The sequence below is a fragment of the Lissotriton helveticus genome, chromosome 2_1 (assembly GCF_964261635.1).
Source record: "Lissotriton helveticus chromosome 2_1, aLisHel1.1, whole genome shotgun sequence".
NCBI lineage: Eukaryota > Metazoa > Chordata > Amphibia > Caudata > Salamandridae > Lissotriton > Lissotriton helveticus.
Window position 1 is genome coordinate 968,311,397 of NC_136059.1, and position 15,657 is coordinate 968,327,053.

General features: G+C 47.1%; 1 protein-coding gene across 2 annotated transcripts in view; it reads left to right on the forward strand.

Moving 5' to 3' along the window:
• Positions 1-15,657, forward strand: part of RFX3 (regulatory factor X3) — a 638,508-nt gene that overhangs the window by 490,010 nt on the left and 132,841 nt on the right. For both annotated transcript variants that reach the window (XM_078675714.1, XM_078675716.1), the window contains one exon: positions 5,067-5,186. In XM_078675714.1, coding sequence (XP_078531840.1) covers positions 5,067-5,186 — 120 coding nt within the window. The remainder of the gene's footprint in view (positions 1-5,066; positions 5,187-15,657) is intronic.

The following is a 15,657-nucleotide window of genomic DNA, read 5'->3' on the forward strand; positions in this document are numbered from 1 at the left end:
GAGAGTTGTGCTTTGGCGACTCTCACCTCGCCTGGCACGCGCCCCTTGACTTGTAAGAGGGCAACCACCACAGGGCCCTAGCAGTATACGCTCCTAAGTTGACTTTTGGAGGACCCTTCCCCTAGCTCCTACAGGAAAGATCGCTCTGGCGAAGATGGTCATCCTGCCCCGCCTTCTATATTTCTTTGCGAATCTTCCGGTTCTCCCCCGTTCCTTCTTTAAGGAATTGGGCACACTGCTCTGCTCCCTTACATGGGGGAATCAGTGCAGACGAGTCGCCCCGGCGAAGCTGCAGCTGCCGGTTAACTGGGATGGCCTCAGTGCCCCATCTTTTGAGGCATACTCTCTGTCTTGCTGTACAGCGGGTTGCTATCTTGAGGAGACCTGCTCAGAATCTGGACCTTTACCGTTGCAGGTAATTCACTGCTTACTTTTGCCAGGAGCCCAGCCTGCCTCAACCTATCCCATACAAGTGACTATAGCATGGACAAGTATGCTTTGCATCCACTGCCTCTCTCGATGGACCACACTCTACACCCTATTGCTGCCGCTGGGTGGTCTGCATTGAGGCAAGGGCTATTAAGCAGCTGGTAAATTATGAATCTGGACTGACCACTTGCTTCTCGAGGCGGAGGCCCTATTTTCTGAGGGCCATACTTCTCTACTTTGACCAACTGGCTAAAGAGAGTGGGCTCCCCCCGGGGCAGTTCCTCTTTCATCGACAGCTTGGGCTTATCGGCGTCTCTGGGACCTATCTGGAGGTGAGCCCACAACTCACCCAGTGCTCTACGCTGCATTAACAATGGGCTGCGGGCGTCATCTTATCATCCGGCTGTATAAGGCCATAAGAGAATTGACACCCTTCCCTCTCGCCCCACTTTGCCAAAAATGGGAGGAGGAATGCGGGAGCCCACTTTATGACAAAGAATGGGAGCCAGCTCTCGAATTACCAAAGAAAGTCTCCCGGAACTCCTGCTTCAAGAATATACAGTACTTCATACTACAACAGGCCTATCTGATGCTGACACAATTTGCCTGCCCTCATTTTCACGCTCCTAACGTGGTGCTCTTCTACATGTTCTGGGATTGCCCAACTTTGCAGCATTATTGGCACATCATTCATGCTACAGTGCGAGGGATTACAGGACTCCCGGGCATCTATTCCTGGGAAGCCTCTTAGCTGGGTGTATTTTGGCATAAGAAGCAGCTCAAGTTGCAGACACGCTTCATGGCCCTGGCCCTCCTTCTAGCCAAGCGAGCTATCACCATGCATTGGCGAGTGCCTACGGCCCCCCTTTAGAGGATTGGACAGGAGCAGTACACAAATGGGGTGCTGCAGAGGAAGAAGTGCTCCAAAACGAGGAGGTGCTTCGGTGCGCAGATGCCCCATCTACCCAGAGTGGGCCATGCTACTCATGCGCTTCCGGCAAACAATCAGCAATGATGCTACACCCGCAGTCACAATACCCGCAAGGCACACCCAGTTGAATGCCCCTCGAAGAGGGTGAGACCTACTTTCCACATGAGGTCCCCTTTTCCTCACCCTGTAAGTGCCTCAGCTGTTGTTAAGATCACTGAGACACCACAGCGCACTTCCCTACGCCAGTGCCTGTACCCCCATCATCAGGAATGCTGTCATAAATTACGCCCGGACCTCCTCCCCACCGCCCATTTGGGCAGATTTTTTCTGAGCTGGATAGACTACTGTACCCCGAGGTTTGTCAGCAGAAGAATAGTTTCCCTTATTATACCTTTTGAACCACGTATAACTGTGTTAGAATGAATATATGCCCTTTCAATAACTGGAGCCAATTCCTTAATAATGGGTGACTAATCGTCAGTGCTCTTTGATTGTAACCTTTCTATAATATTACACATTTTTGTTTTGTAAAATACTTCTGTACTAATAAGAAATTAATGAACCTTTGTTAATGATAATTTGCCCTTTAGTTATGAAATCTTTGTCTGCAGAACGCTAAATATTAATTGTAGGCAATTAGGAATGCCTTTGATATTAAATAATTCAGTTCATGTTGTGGCATGTAGTGTTCCATACACTTCTCTTTTGATGAGAGTACTCTAGTAGTCTGAGGAGTAAGACTTTGTGTTCTATATTTTGCAAATAATACTTGTATCCTTAAGATAATGTTGCGGTTTGCCCTCCTTCTTCCAAAGAGAACTGTAATAATCTACAGTATTTCAGCTTAAACTTCAGCAAGATAAAGTGTTTCCATTTATGGCATTTCAAAACACTGAATCATTGACTGGTGAAATAAAATACAAAAAAAGGTTTTTGAAATTAAACAAAGTTGATTATTTTTAAAATGTGCAGCTTGGGCAGACTACCATGGATCGTTTGATCATTGTGTACTCAAGTAATTCTTATTTTGACTCTCTGCGACCTGTATTCACTCCTTTCTAGTTTTGTCTAGTCACTTTTTATTGAGTATGTCAACAATTGCACTGTCCTATAAATCACCCATCCAGCTTGAGAGATGTTTGGGTGCCACTTTGAAAAATCTTTAGAAAGTGAGCTGATGCACTCATTAGTTTTCTTATTCTGCTTGATAAAGGAAATTATATTGGTTCTGCAAAGGAGAAAATCTATATCTTTAAGTGGTCCTAGTACCAAATGCGGTTTCATCCTATAATGCAAAGCTACCTACTTTGCAGAAGAACTGCTATCATTAGGGTATATTTCACAATGCTATCTACTCCTCTACCTGGACCCTCCAATGTTGACTAACTGTCAGAAGGGCCTTTATTGATTCTGTGACTAAAGCAGTTTTCTTGCTTGGAATTTTGGCCTTATTAAAAATTCTTGTGGTCAGCCAAAGATGGGCCTTTGTACTCTTTCTTGTCCATTCCAAAAAAAAAAAAGATGCAATAACACCCTTCCACCAGAATCCGGCCCTAATCTTCTTTTAAGCCCCCCTACGTTCACATTAAATATTTTAGCTCAGTTAGTTGCGTTAGAGGCACCATTAGGCATGTCCTTGCTTCTGTGTCATCGTAATATCATTAGCAAATATAAGTTATGACAGAAAGATTGTGTTCTAAATATCGATCATAAACATTTCAACCTATCCTTTTCACCCCAAATGAGCTATATTTTTGTGAATATCTAGTACACAATATTTAGGACAGACAATATTTTGGTTACTATATTCTGGTGCCATATCATGTTCTCTCTCCAAGACCTCTGCACTGGCCATTTAATCCTAGAACATGATTTTTCTCAGGCTGTTAGCATGGTGAATAATAGCCAGCAATGGATAATTCCATACTGAGCCCTGTATAATTATTTGGTGAGGAGAGGGACATCTCGGAGATCATCCCTATCTGGTGACTTGTTGGCCATTTCATGCCAGATGCTTATGACTGATGGGAGTTTGATAACCTGATGGAGGAGATGCCAGAAAACAAGTATTTTCTTTTCCATCAGTTTGTACCTGCTGTATCTTCGTTTATATACCTGGCTATGCTAATGTACCTGATTAGGGTCCTATATGCATTAGAACCCAATGCACCCTGACCAGAAAGAAGATTTAGTGCCTTGAATTCATTATTATGGCTCAAATATTAATTGAAACTGGCAGTTTTTCCAATTTCATCATTGCACTGGTGCATTGTCTTTTGTAGTTCTGTGCTGGTGAAACTCTCTGACTGCCCTGCATGCACATGCTATTTCATAATAGCCAATGCCCACTTGTGACAATAATTGTGGATCCCCTTTCATTCTGATTGGCTGCCCAGTAACCTACCAAAATGGCTTGAACACAGATTGGTCGAAGGGATTGAACCTGCTGAATAGGCCTCTGCATGCATCCCCTCCTGATTTAGTACTTCAAGCATTCTTGGACCACTTATAGATCCAGGAAAGTGTGAGATGTACCATACTAAGATTGTCTGTGCTGTAGGGACAGATAACTGGGAGGACCAGTGGATCTCTGGTAATCTTGCAGTGGTTTCCAGTATTCTTGAGGTCTCACACTGCTATTTGCCTGCATTTTTCTTTCTTTGCATCTCATAATTGAATACATGTCTAATGATCCATATTTGCAGATGGAAAATTGGGATTCGACTAAAACCCCTAACTATAACCTGTATTTCTCAAAGGACAAAAATGTCTCTGGTCAATAGCTGTAGATCCAACATAGAGTGAATATAATTGTTCACACCTGTAAGTCATTACAACTCAGACAGCAGTAATTAATACCCACTGTGGATATCCATTATACAGGTCTTGTACGATCCACTGCAAATTAACAACCAATTTAAACGGTATACAGTAAAATGTTCACTCAAAATATTTTCTCGGAATAATATTGACGCATAAATATCTTTTAAATAACATTGACGGCAAATTGGTCCAGAAGGTGGGGGCATATGTGTCAATGGACTGGGAGAACAGAATGCACGCTATTACATCTTCATCTTCCTGGCCTTCCTGCCTTGTCGCCTCCCAGCTCGATCACATCAGTTTGTGCTGGGTAGGAAGAGGGATTGGCCATGATTGTCAGTGGGATCAGGAAGGAGTGGGCTGGGCAGCGTCATTAGTATCTCAGCTAGATGAGAAAGGCAAATGTCCATGGCCCTCTTTGAAAACCGTGGCCCACGTCAGATGATATGAAAACAGTAATAATGAGTTTTGGTTAACCCAATTCTTTTGGAGATGTTGGCTTTTATGTATTCAAAATTATTATTGCTTTTATTATCTTGCACCAGTATTCGAATTTATTAATTAAGAAATGTGTTATGTTGATCAGAATGCTTGGATAGATCCATGCCGATGTACAGGCCTACGTTTTATTCCTTTCTTGTGCATGCTTCCTCGTTCTAATGCCAACTGTATCCTACACAAGCCTAGATATGTTGTGTCTAAAACATATTTGGTGAAGGACGTAAGTGAAAATGTAGTCAGTGCATTGTTGTTTGTTCAGTAGGAACTCCAGAGAAGTGCATGTGAGGGAAAGAGAATTGGGTAATTTGTAATACTGCAGTAAAGTCTACTTCTTGTCTGCTTATAGATGTAATGCCTTTTCCTCCTCTTTTTTTGTCCAAAGGGGGAACTCTAAATATCATTACTACGGGATTCGTGTCAAGCCAGACTCCCCTCTTAATCGACTACAAGAGGACATGCAATACATGGCTATGAGACAGCAGCCCATGCAGCAGAAACAAAGGTACTGTCTAGTGTGAGCGAAGAGCAAGAAGTTCATGATTGTTGTCTGAATATCTTTTACCTCCATTTTTATTACTTACCTCTGTTTGGCACACAGCCACGCAGTGGTTCATGCGTCAGTGCAGACCGCAAAGTACTGGTGGCATTCCGTTGCGAGATTGCGGTTAGTATTAAAGAACAGCACTCAAATATTTTTTTTTATATAGGGACTAAGTTTTGGACATGAGTCCACCAATCCTCCTCCTTGATACTCAATATTTGTTGATGATATCTCTGTGCTGTTACGATATTTACTGTCTCGATTACTTACTCTTCCTGATTATATCCAGCTACACCAGGTCATACAGTGCCCCTCGAAACCAATTGCAAAGATTTTAGTAGACTCTTTGGATTGCCCTTCCAGTGATTCATATCCATTATGACATTTTCTCTAGGGACGCTAACAATTATACTTGTTTTCAAAAACGTTAGCTTCTTTGTGGGGATTGTTTTATTTTATATTTCACGCAGCGGTATGTTGTTTGTGGCAGGCAAGGCCACGAGTGTAGTAAGCAACAGAAAGACTACTTCTTCCATTGTGGCAACCTGGCGTTTTGTAACATATACTGTGCCTTATTACACATCTATTGTTGGTGTTCTCATTTATTCACTATTTCTAAGCCATATTTGTGGAATAGGCTGTTGGCAATCTAATGCTTTGCAAGGCATTGCAAACGTCACTATTTTCTGCCATCACCAGTTGCCTTTATCTGATTCTGCACAAGTGCTTAGAGGGTGGATAGTCTGGAGGTTAGTGCTATTTGCCAAAGAGAAATTAACTCATATTCTTTCCCATCCTTTGTGCAACTTACCCCAAATTTTATGAAACTGCTATTTTTGCACAAACAAAATGTGCCTGGGATTCATACAGTTTTTTTTTCGTCGAGCATCGTCATTATCTGGCTTTTGTTTTCCTAAGTGAAAGCTTAATTAGCAAAACTGCTAAATATCTGAAGTTGATAGGATAGAAATCCCCAGGTGCATTTCTTGTCTTTATGTACACCGAGCCGTTTCGCATTTGCAACTAATAGGTTTATTCATCATTGCGGATAGCAGAGGCAGGCAGTTTGGCTCTGGGCTAAATCTTAGCTGTAGGACTGGAGGGGCAACTCAAGGCTAGTGAAGCGTCTTCAGCTGCAGCTATTACAGCTTTTTTATCCAGCACCCGCACCCCTCACTAGCTGCTACCATATCTATAAAGGATATGTGAACAAACAGCTGTCTGCAGTGGTAGCACCAGATAAGGCTTGGGCAGTGGGCTTTACTAAGTACTGTGAAAGATGCCCGTCTCCTATCCTCCATGTACATGAGAATTGGGCACTGGGCTTTAATAAGTTCTGTGAAAGATGCCTGTCTCCTATCCTCCATGTTGATGAGAATTGGGCACTGGGCTTTAATAAGTGCTGTGAAAGATGACTGTCTCCCATCCTCCATGTAGATAAGAATTTGGCAGTGGGCTTTACTAAGTTATGTGAAAGATGCCTGTCTCCTATCCTCCATGTTGATGAGAATTGGGCACTGGGCTTTAATAAGTGCTGTGAAAGATGACTGTCTCCCATCCTCCATGTAGATAAGAATTTGGCAGTGGGCTTTACTAAGTTATGTGAAAGATGCCTGTCTCCTATCCTCCATGTTGATGAGAATTGGGCAGTGGGCTTTAATAAGTACTGGGATGATGCCTGTCTCCTATCCTCCATGTAGAGGAGTCTTGGGCAATGGACCACATGAAGTACGACTCACAGGGCGTGGCTTGGGCGCCGATTGGCATGGACGTGTGAGCTGTGAGCTCCGCGTCCGCCTCGCCAATTATCCTAGTTCCAACACCGCAACTGGGCTCCGGGGGTTCCCTGGGGTCCCCCCTCTGGCTGGATTGTGGCGGCACCCCCCTTGTGGCTGTTGGGGGATGCCCGGTCTAGCGACGACGGCTATGCCTCTGGCCGGGATTGCGGAGCAGCGGCCATACTGTGTGGCCTAACCTTCCGGAATAAGCCGCGGGCTGGAGTGGTGGTCCCAGCCGATCGGAAGCGCGACGCGGCGGCCTGGATGGCCGTGGTTGATCGGGGGCAGGGACGTCGCTGTGGAACTCGGCCGACGGACACTGGGCTGTGCTGCTGCTCATCTGGTGTTGGCGAAGTGGCCCGAGAGGTGGTGAGGACCTAGGTGCCTTGGAGGCAGAGAGTGGCGGTGAAAGTGTGGCAAGGACTGCTGCTTGATTGGAGGCGGACAGGGGGTAAGGAGTGGTGCCCTCTCGACTGCTGACGCCGGAGCTGCTAATTCGCTGACCCCTGTGACCCTTAACTTCGCGGAGACCTTTCCCTTGCTGTGGCTGCCCGTCCTCGACTGTGGTGACGTGGAGGTGGGAGCTGGCAAGCGGGCGGTTGGTGTGGCGGCTGCCGGCCGAAGGGGGCCCGTTTGTACAGGAGTGGTAACTGAGGAAGGGGCCACTCACTCACGCTGAGATTTCTTGAAGGACCGGCTTACTTTAATTTTCGCTGATGCTGGGATGATGCTCAAGACTGTGCCTTGCTGCCGGATGGTGGTGGTTGGGGCCCCCTGAGCGGGACTGCTTGATGAGGTGTGGCGGCCCACGTTGAATTTATATCTGCAACGGGGTGGCTGCGGTTGGCGCCTCGCTTTTCCGAGATTATCAGGAGTGGAGCTTTTGCTGCTGGGAGCGCCTTGGAGCGGGGGGGGCTGGGGGCTGTTGGGCGGCTCTGTGACCGGCGGGGCTCCATGGGGCTGCTTTTGAGGACATTGCTGCCCTTCTCCCCTCACCTACGGGGCGGGACGCCCTTGGTTGATGTGATTTGGGGCCCGCCTGGATTGTTTGTGGAGGCCAGCTTTCTTAGGGCGGTGGTTGGTCGTTGTTGACCCCGATTATGGGGAAAAAAGACCCTCGCCCCAAACCGGGGGCGGCTCCTCCAGGCCCGCATGAAGAGACGACTGATTCTCGCCCGCTTGAGGCGACTGGGGCGCCATCGGAGGGACTGCAGCAACCGCAGATGGACCAGATTCTCCAGGCCTTTACCGACACAAAGGAGGCGCTGCTGCGTGACATTGCCCAGGTGACGCTTGGCTTGGGGTTACTCCGGGCGGATCATGGCGAGTTAGTGGATAGAGTCAAACAGGCTGAGAATACGCTGGCGAAGCTCGAGCCTGCCCAAAAAGCGATGGATGTCGCTCTGGGGGATGTGACTCGGAGATTGCAGATCCTGGAGAGGCGTGCCGAAGATGCAGAAGGGCGCAATCGGCGCAACAACATACGGGTGGTGAGCCTGCCAGAGGGAATTGAAGGGGAGAACATGCTGGATTATCTGGAGCCTTGGCTGGGTGCTGTGGTTGGTCCTGAGGATCACACAAAGTTTTACACTTTGGAGAGAGCACATAGGGTCCCGTCCCGTCTACTGGCGCCCGGACGGCCCTCCAGGCCAGTTGTGGCCCGGTTGCTGCACTACAAAGACAGGGACATCATTCTCCAGAAAGCACGAACAGCGGGGCCATACAAGGTGGACAACAGCTCCGTCTCCATCTACCCGGACTATAAATTTGAGGTTCAGGGTCAAAGGTCCTCATTTATCGAAGTTAAGAAGGCCCTCCGTACAGAGGGTATTGAATATTCCCTCCTGTTCCCAGCCCATCTGAAGGTAATGCTGGATGGCACTTCTTCTTTGTACAGTAGCCCGGAAGAGGCGTGGAGTTGGTTGGAGTCTCATCGAGCGGGCACCGATGGCCATGGAGGTGGCGGTGTGAAGCGGGCAGCACCGCCACGGCCCAGGCGCATAAGGAAGCGCAAAACATTGCCGCGGACACCTTCGGCGTCACAGACGGAGAGGGAACGGCTGGCAGCCCTTTGGGCGGTCTCGGAGATCTCGAGAACGGTCTCCCAGGTTTCGCCTGAGGACACTGGATCAGGGAAGGGTTGGGATGACCCGGATTCCGAGGGCACGGATGCTGGGAGCATCTCTCTCCCGCACGTCACCCCCCGAACGGCGGAGGAACTGTTCAATGACTGACCTTTGGTCGTTGCTTATTGAGTATAGTAAGGGGGCGCATTGCATTGCCAGTTTAGACCGGTGGGTGGGCACATTATTTGATGACATTGTTGAGGGGCTGCGGGGATTGGGTCCTGCGCGTTTATTTGCATATCGGGGGAGTCGAAGGGAGGCCCCCCGTGGGCTCAGACAGCACATCCGTAGAGGTTGGACGATGTTGAGGGTAGCAGCTGCCGTCCTGTTTACATCGGTGTAGAGTCACCCTTCCATCCTCACACTAGGTGTGAGTCTCTGGTGGCTGCCAGAGGGTTTGTTGAGCTGGGGTTTGGATGGGTGCCTGATGTTTAGACCCTGTTCTGGGGAGGGGTGGGGGTGGGGCAAGGGAGTTATATCGGGGATGGGGCTCACCGGTGTCCTAGTATGGGGAGCAAAATTGTAGAATGACATTCATCAACACTATGGGGACATCACCAGAGATCAAGTGTGTGACATGGAATGTACGGGGAATGCACACGATGTTGAGACGCCATAAGATCCACGCTTACCTAGAACGTAGGGGGTGCAAGTCGCATTTCTTCAAGAGACCCATATTGATAAGACCGAGGGTCAAGCGCTGCAGTGTAGGTGGAGGGGTCAACTCTTCTATACGATGTACTCTGCTTTCGCTAGGGGTGCATTGGTTTGGGTGAGGGCGGGGCTCCCTTTTCAGCCAACTCATCAGATAGTGGACCCGCAGGGGAGGTTTGTAGCCGTTACGGGAAGATTAGATGGTAGGGATATCACGTTGTCGAGTGTGTACGCCTCTAATGTAGAACAGATGCCTTTTTTTGCCCATTTATCAGGGAAGCTGGCCGCTATGTTAACTGGCCCTGTCATTATTGGGGGTGACTTTAATTCAGTCACGGATGTTGTTATGGACCGTTCGCATCCTCCTCTCCCTCAGGCCCCTTTCCATAAACTTTCGAAACTCAGACGAGATTGGCAAACTGAATGGGGATTAATCGATACATGGCGAGCACAGCATGTGGGTGAACGGGATTATTCCTTTTATTCTGGCATGCATGATTTGCATGTGCGGTTTGATGCGTTCTTGTGCTCCCCAGGTGTCCATGGGCTGGTTCGTCATAGCGAATACTTGGCGAGGACAATATCCGATCATAATTCCTTGTTGGTGACTTTAGGGTGGTCTCGCGAGCTGGCCACGATTCCCACCTGGCGATTACGTCCAGAAACATTGGAAGACCCAGTATTTCGCGCAGAGGTCCAGGAGGGAATAGAACACTATTTCTTGGAGAATGAGCAGACTGCCTCGACCCTTGCGTTGAAGTGGTGGTGCGGGGCTTATGCATTGCTAAATCCACAGGAATGTGGAAGACTCTGTTGAGCAATATAGAGAAGTAGGAGCAGCGTTTACGTCATGTTGAGAAAGCTCAGCAAGGGAATTTGGGGGCGCAGGCAGACGTTTTAGCTGCACGAGAGGAAGTGACCAAGCAAATAGATAGGTTGCGATGCTTCGATCATAGGGAATATTTAGTACGCGCACATGCAGAAAGAAATAAGGCGGGCACACTACTGGCCCGGTTGGCCAACCCGGCCACAAGCGGCACGCCTATTCTGGCCCTGACCACCCCAACGGGACAGCGGGAATACACTCAGCGGGGAATCAATGGACTGTTCTTGGCCTGTTACCCAGATCTGTATGAGAGTAAAACAGCTGGGATTGGTGCAGAACTGGATGTGTTCCTGGCTGAGGCAAGGTTACCTCGCCTTGAACCTGCTCAGAGGGAGGCGTTGGGTCAGGAGATTACAGTGGGTGAAATCCGCTATGCAATTAAAAAGATGGCGCTTAAGAAAACCCCAGGAGTGAACGGACTCCCGGTGGAATTTTATTCAGTGTATGTGGATGTGTTGGCCCCTAGGCTGCTGTTAGTTTATAGAGAGGCTTGGGAGCTGGGGATGTTGCCTGCTACTGCCCGTGAGGCCATTATTGTCCCTCTGTTGAAACCGGGTAAGGACCCATTGCTCTGCTCGGCCTATCGCCCGCTATCAATTTGACAGTCGATTATAAAGTACTTAGTAGGATTCTTGCGACTAGGTTGCTCCCATACATGGCCCAACTCGTTCATCCTGATCAAGCAGGTTTTATTCCTAAGCGTAATACTGCGTCTAGTGTGAGACGTCTTTTGAGGATCTTGGGAGAAGATCATAGGGTATCACCATCTGCGGCGGTCCTTTCCATTGACATTGAGAAGGCGTTCGATAGCCTCGAGTGCCCATATTTATTTTGAGCCATGCTTGAATTTGGCCTTGGGGATTCGTTTGTAAAGTGGACGGAACTCCTTTATAAATCAGCAACGGCCCGGGTTTGAACAGGAATCACAACTTCGTCGGCCTGCCCAGTGGGACGGGGTACACAACAGGGTTGTCCCCTTTCCCCATTGTTGTTTGCTTTGGCCATTGAGCCTTTGGCCGACCATGCCAGATTAGGGAGATATTACACGGGCCTGCTCTGTCGTGGGGATATGCACTATATCTCATTGTATGCGGATGACTTGTTGCTCTTCCTTGCGGATACTGATATGGCTTTAGAGGGTGCTCGATCCCTGCTTCAGAAACTGGGACAGTTCTCAGGGTTGAAGGTGAACTGGGTGGAGACCTGCCTATTCCCGGTCGCACCGGCGGTTATGCGCTCTCCCCCAGTGGCCGAAATTCGTTGGGAGCCTCACTGTTTACCATATTTAGGCACTAACATTTACCACTGCCCCGGAGATCAGTTGGAGGGAATTTTGGGAAGGGCTCTGCGGGGACTTAGAGGAAGCTTTGGGTTTTGGAGTACGTTGCCATTGTCAGTGATGGGCCGGGTCGCCCTCCTGAAGATGCTGGCGCTTCCCCGTCTGCTCTATTTTTTCCGCACCTTGCCGATTTGGGTACCGGGCTCCTTTTTCCGGCAGCTTCGCTCCATGTCGATAGGCCTCATCTGGGGGGCGGGCAGAAGGCGGGTAGCTATGACTACAATGATGCGTCCGAGAGCTGATGGGGGACTAGCAGTGCCGGATTTTGAGTGGTACTATCTGGCGGTGCAACTACAATGGCTCACTCAGGCTTTTGCCAGGGAGTTTCGGGGCCCAGACGGCCCTGAAGGACGTCGCATCCCTTGATATATTTTATCCTTCATAGTACTCCAGCAGAAGATGTGTCTTGAACCGCTCAATATGGAAGAGCGCACGTTATGTCTATGTTGGAATAGGAGTCAGCACAGAGCAGGATTCCCTCGCCCGTATGCCCCGGAGATACCGTTGGGTATGTGTACCGCTTTACTTCATGGTGGAAATTGGGCAGCGTTGGCCACTTGGGAGGAGTTAGGCCTACAAATGATAGGAGACATTTATGAAAACGAAGTTATGTTGTCGTTCCAGGCATTACAGCTGAAATATGACCTTCCGCGGGGGGATTATTTACTCCATTCGGCTCTTACCTCATCAATACAACGTTATTGGGGGACAGGACTTTCCGAGCCGCGAACCTCGGTAGGGTGTCAATATGTTGTAATGGCAGCAGGAACGTTTAAGGCCATCACGTACCTTTATAAACCTCTGTCTACGGAGGGGTTGCAACCATTACCTGTGCTTCAAGGGAAATGGGACGTGGATCTTGGCAAAGAAATCCCTGAGCACGTATGGGTGCAACTAGTGAGAAGATCCTGGAAGAGTACCAGGAATGCCAGGTTTCAGTTAATACAGTTTTATGTTTTACATAGAGCATATTTAACACCAGCTAAACTCTCTCAGTATTTTGGGGTTGCGGATGCACAATGTCCGAGATGTAAACTAGAAGGGGCTGATTTCCGGCACATGATGTGGGGCTGCACTAATCTGGGAACTTTTTGGGAGGAGGTGGGGGCACTACTGTTCAGAATAACTGACCGTACGATTTAGTTAGATATGGGTGTATGCTTATTGCACTGGTTCCCACATACCTCCAAAACTAAAATAACAAGTACAATTATTGACTTGGGCCTTTTATTGGCTAAACGGGAACTTACACCACATTTAAAGTCAGCGCTGGGACCCAATATAGGGAGGTGGAGGTCGGAGCTGTTAAAGTGGGCACAAAGTGAGGGCACGCTTCGATTGCAACAGGCCATGCGCACTGCTAATGACAAAGCTATGGAGGGTGCCAGGGCTTGGGAAGCGTTGGTGGCAACGTTACAGACTCCAGAGGCAGAATCTGGGGATGACTCGGACTTGGAAAATCAACAAGGGGTACTGGATGAACTGGTGTGATTCGGTACGATTCTATTTATGTGGGTGTATATTTTCGTACTGTTGGTAGATACACTATTGTTATGTTTGGGCTAACCTATTAAGGCACACCGGTGAGGGAAGGGAGGGTTTGGGTGGGTTTAGGGGTAGCGGTTGGAATGAATAATTTGTTGTTATGCTGTATTCCATAAGCACTGCTGACCGACTGTATGGAGGGGCTGGTTTGAAAAGTTAATAAAAATATCTTTAAAAAAAAAATATGAAGTACGACTCACATGCCAACTCATGCGTGCAATCATTATCAAAGTTCTGAATCTGCAGATGACCATAGAGTGAGACACTTAAAGTTATTTATTTCCCAAAGGCCTGGATATATTTAGAGCAAAGTGAGATTCGCAAAATGTAATTTGTTTGAAAAAAGCCATATTGTGTAAATTTAGGATGAAAAGTCTGAACTGAACCCTTGTCTTCCAATCTAACTGCTCAGAAAGGTCATTACATTGAGAGGCAATCGATTATTATTTCTGTGGGCAGAATAGTCTAGCTGTGTTTAGGAATTGGCAAATTAGAGAAGCACATTGTGTTCTGCATGTGATAAACTAGTTATTCTTACCTCAGGGGAAAGCTCACGATACCCCAGTCTAATGTGCAGTCAAAAACAAGGTTAATACATGTTTGTCTATAACCAAGGTTCATTCACGATAAACTGAATGCAGCAACAGAAAACTACTTTTCTGAAAATACTGGCACTGTAGAATGTGCTGCAACACTCTGGGAGACTTACAAAGCTGTGATGAGAGGGAAGTTATTAACAGGCGAAAGGGAGATATAAAAGAAAGGGAAAAGACGGCTAACACTGTAGCGCAAAACATATTGCAACTAGTGAGAGTCTATATATACACCATCCCAGTGAGGGGAAAAAGAGGTTAATACAAGATAAGAAAGAGGACTACAAAGTAAAAAACACCAAAGCTGTTAAAATATTTTACCTTGGTATGCAGAGGAAACTATAAAACCAGAGACTAGTCTGGGAAGCTCCTATAACGGTTAAAAAGCCATAAAGAGCAACAAAGATTGCATAATACACAAATGTACAGATATTTCACACCCTGGAGGCACAACGGGAAGACCTGAAGGCCCTTCAAGAATATACCTCTCTTGAGGCACAGATCACCGAGTCGGAATTAGGTGAGAAGGGCATTTCTCAACTATATTACACACTAGTAAACAATACTCCAGATCCCATATGGGCACTGACGGAAAGATGAGAGCATACAGTCGGCCCTCTAGGTGATGAAGATTGGTTGAAGCAAAGATGGCTCCTTGGAATCGGTGAGTTTCACTGAAAATAAGGCTTATTCAATTAAAAAACCTACACAGGGTATAATATAGCCCCACTAAGACTAAGCAAAATGAAATGTGGCATCGGCACCCACTGCCTTAGGTGTAAAGTTGGATTGGGTACCTTATCACATGATTGGGAGTGTCCCTTCTTACAATATGACTAGATGCCTATTTGCTCCACTTAGATTCAGGTAGTGGGAAGATCAGTTATACCAGAGCCTAAATACTGTTCCTAATTAACGAATTGGGTACAAGGGGGAACGATTGGACCTCTAGACTTCTGGTGGCATTGGGTTTACTCATAGCAAAGTGGGATATTCCATGCCACTGAAGATCAACAGGAGCCCGCCTCCTCCTTGGCAGAATGGACTGATGGCATGGACTGCTGCACCAAGGCATAAAAATGTGTATAAATGAAGGGGTTATCCTCAACAATACTGGAAAGTGGTGGGGAATGTGGTAGAACTATTCTTCTAATATAGAGGACTGATGTAAGAATGTATAAAGTCCTAATCAGGATTTCAACTAAATGCGTTGCTGTTGATGCTGTGTTTTTTTTCACTGTTTTAAAAAAAGAACAAAGACTTCTATAAATCTAAAACTTCAATCAGTCCAGTAGGTTTAACACAAGTTATCCTTAATTGCCACCCCAAAAAACTAACATGAGAGTAAAGACAAAATAGGAGGAAGAATTTAAAAAGGAGGAAACTTGGTGGCTGATAACATTTACAACCTGGTAAAAAACCCTAGCCACATTCAAAGCCAGATGGATTTTTTTTTCTTTTAAAGAAAAAAGCCAAGTCCATAATTAAACCACAGCATGACATGTTTCTGG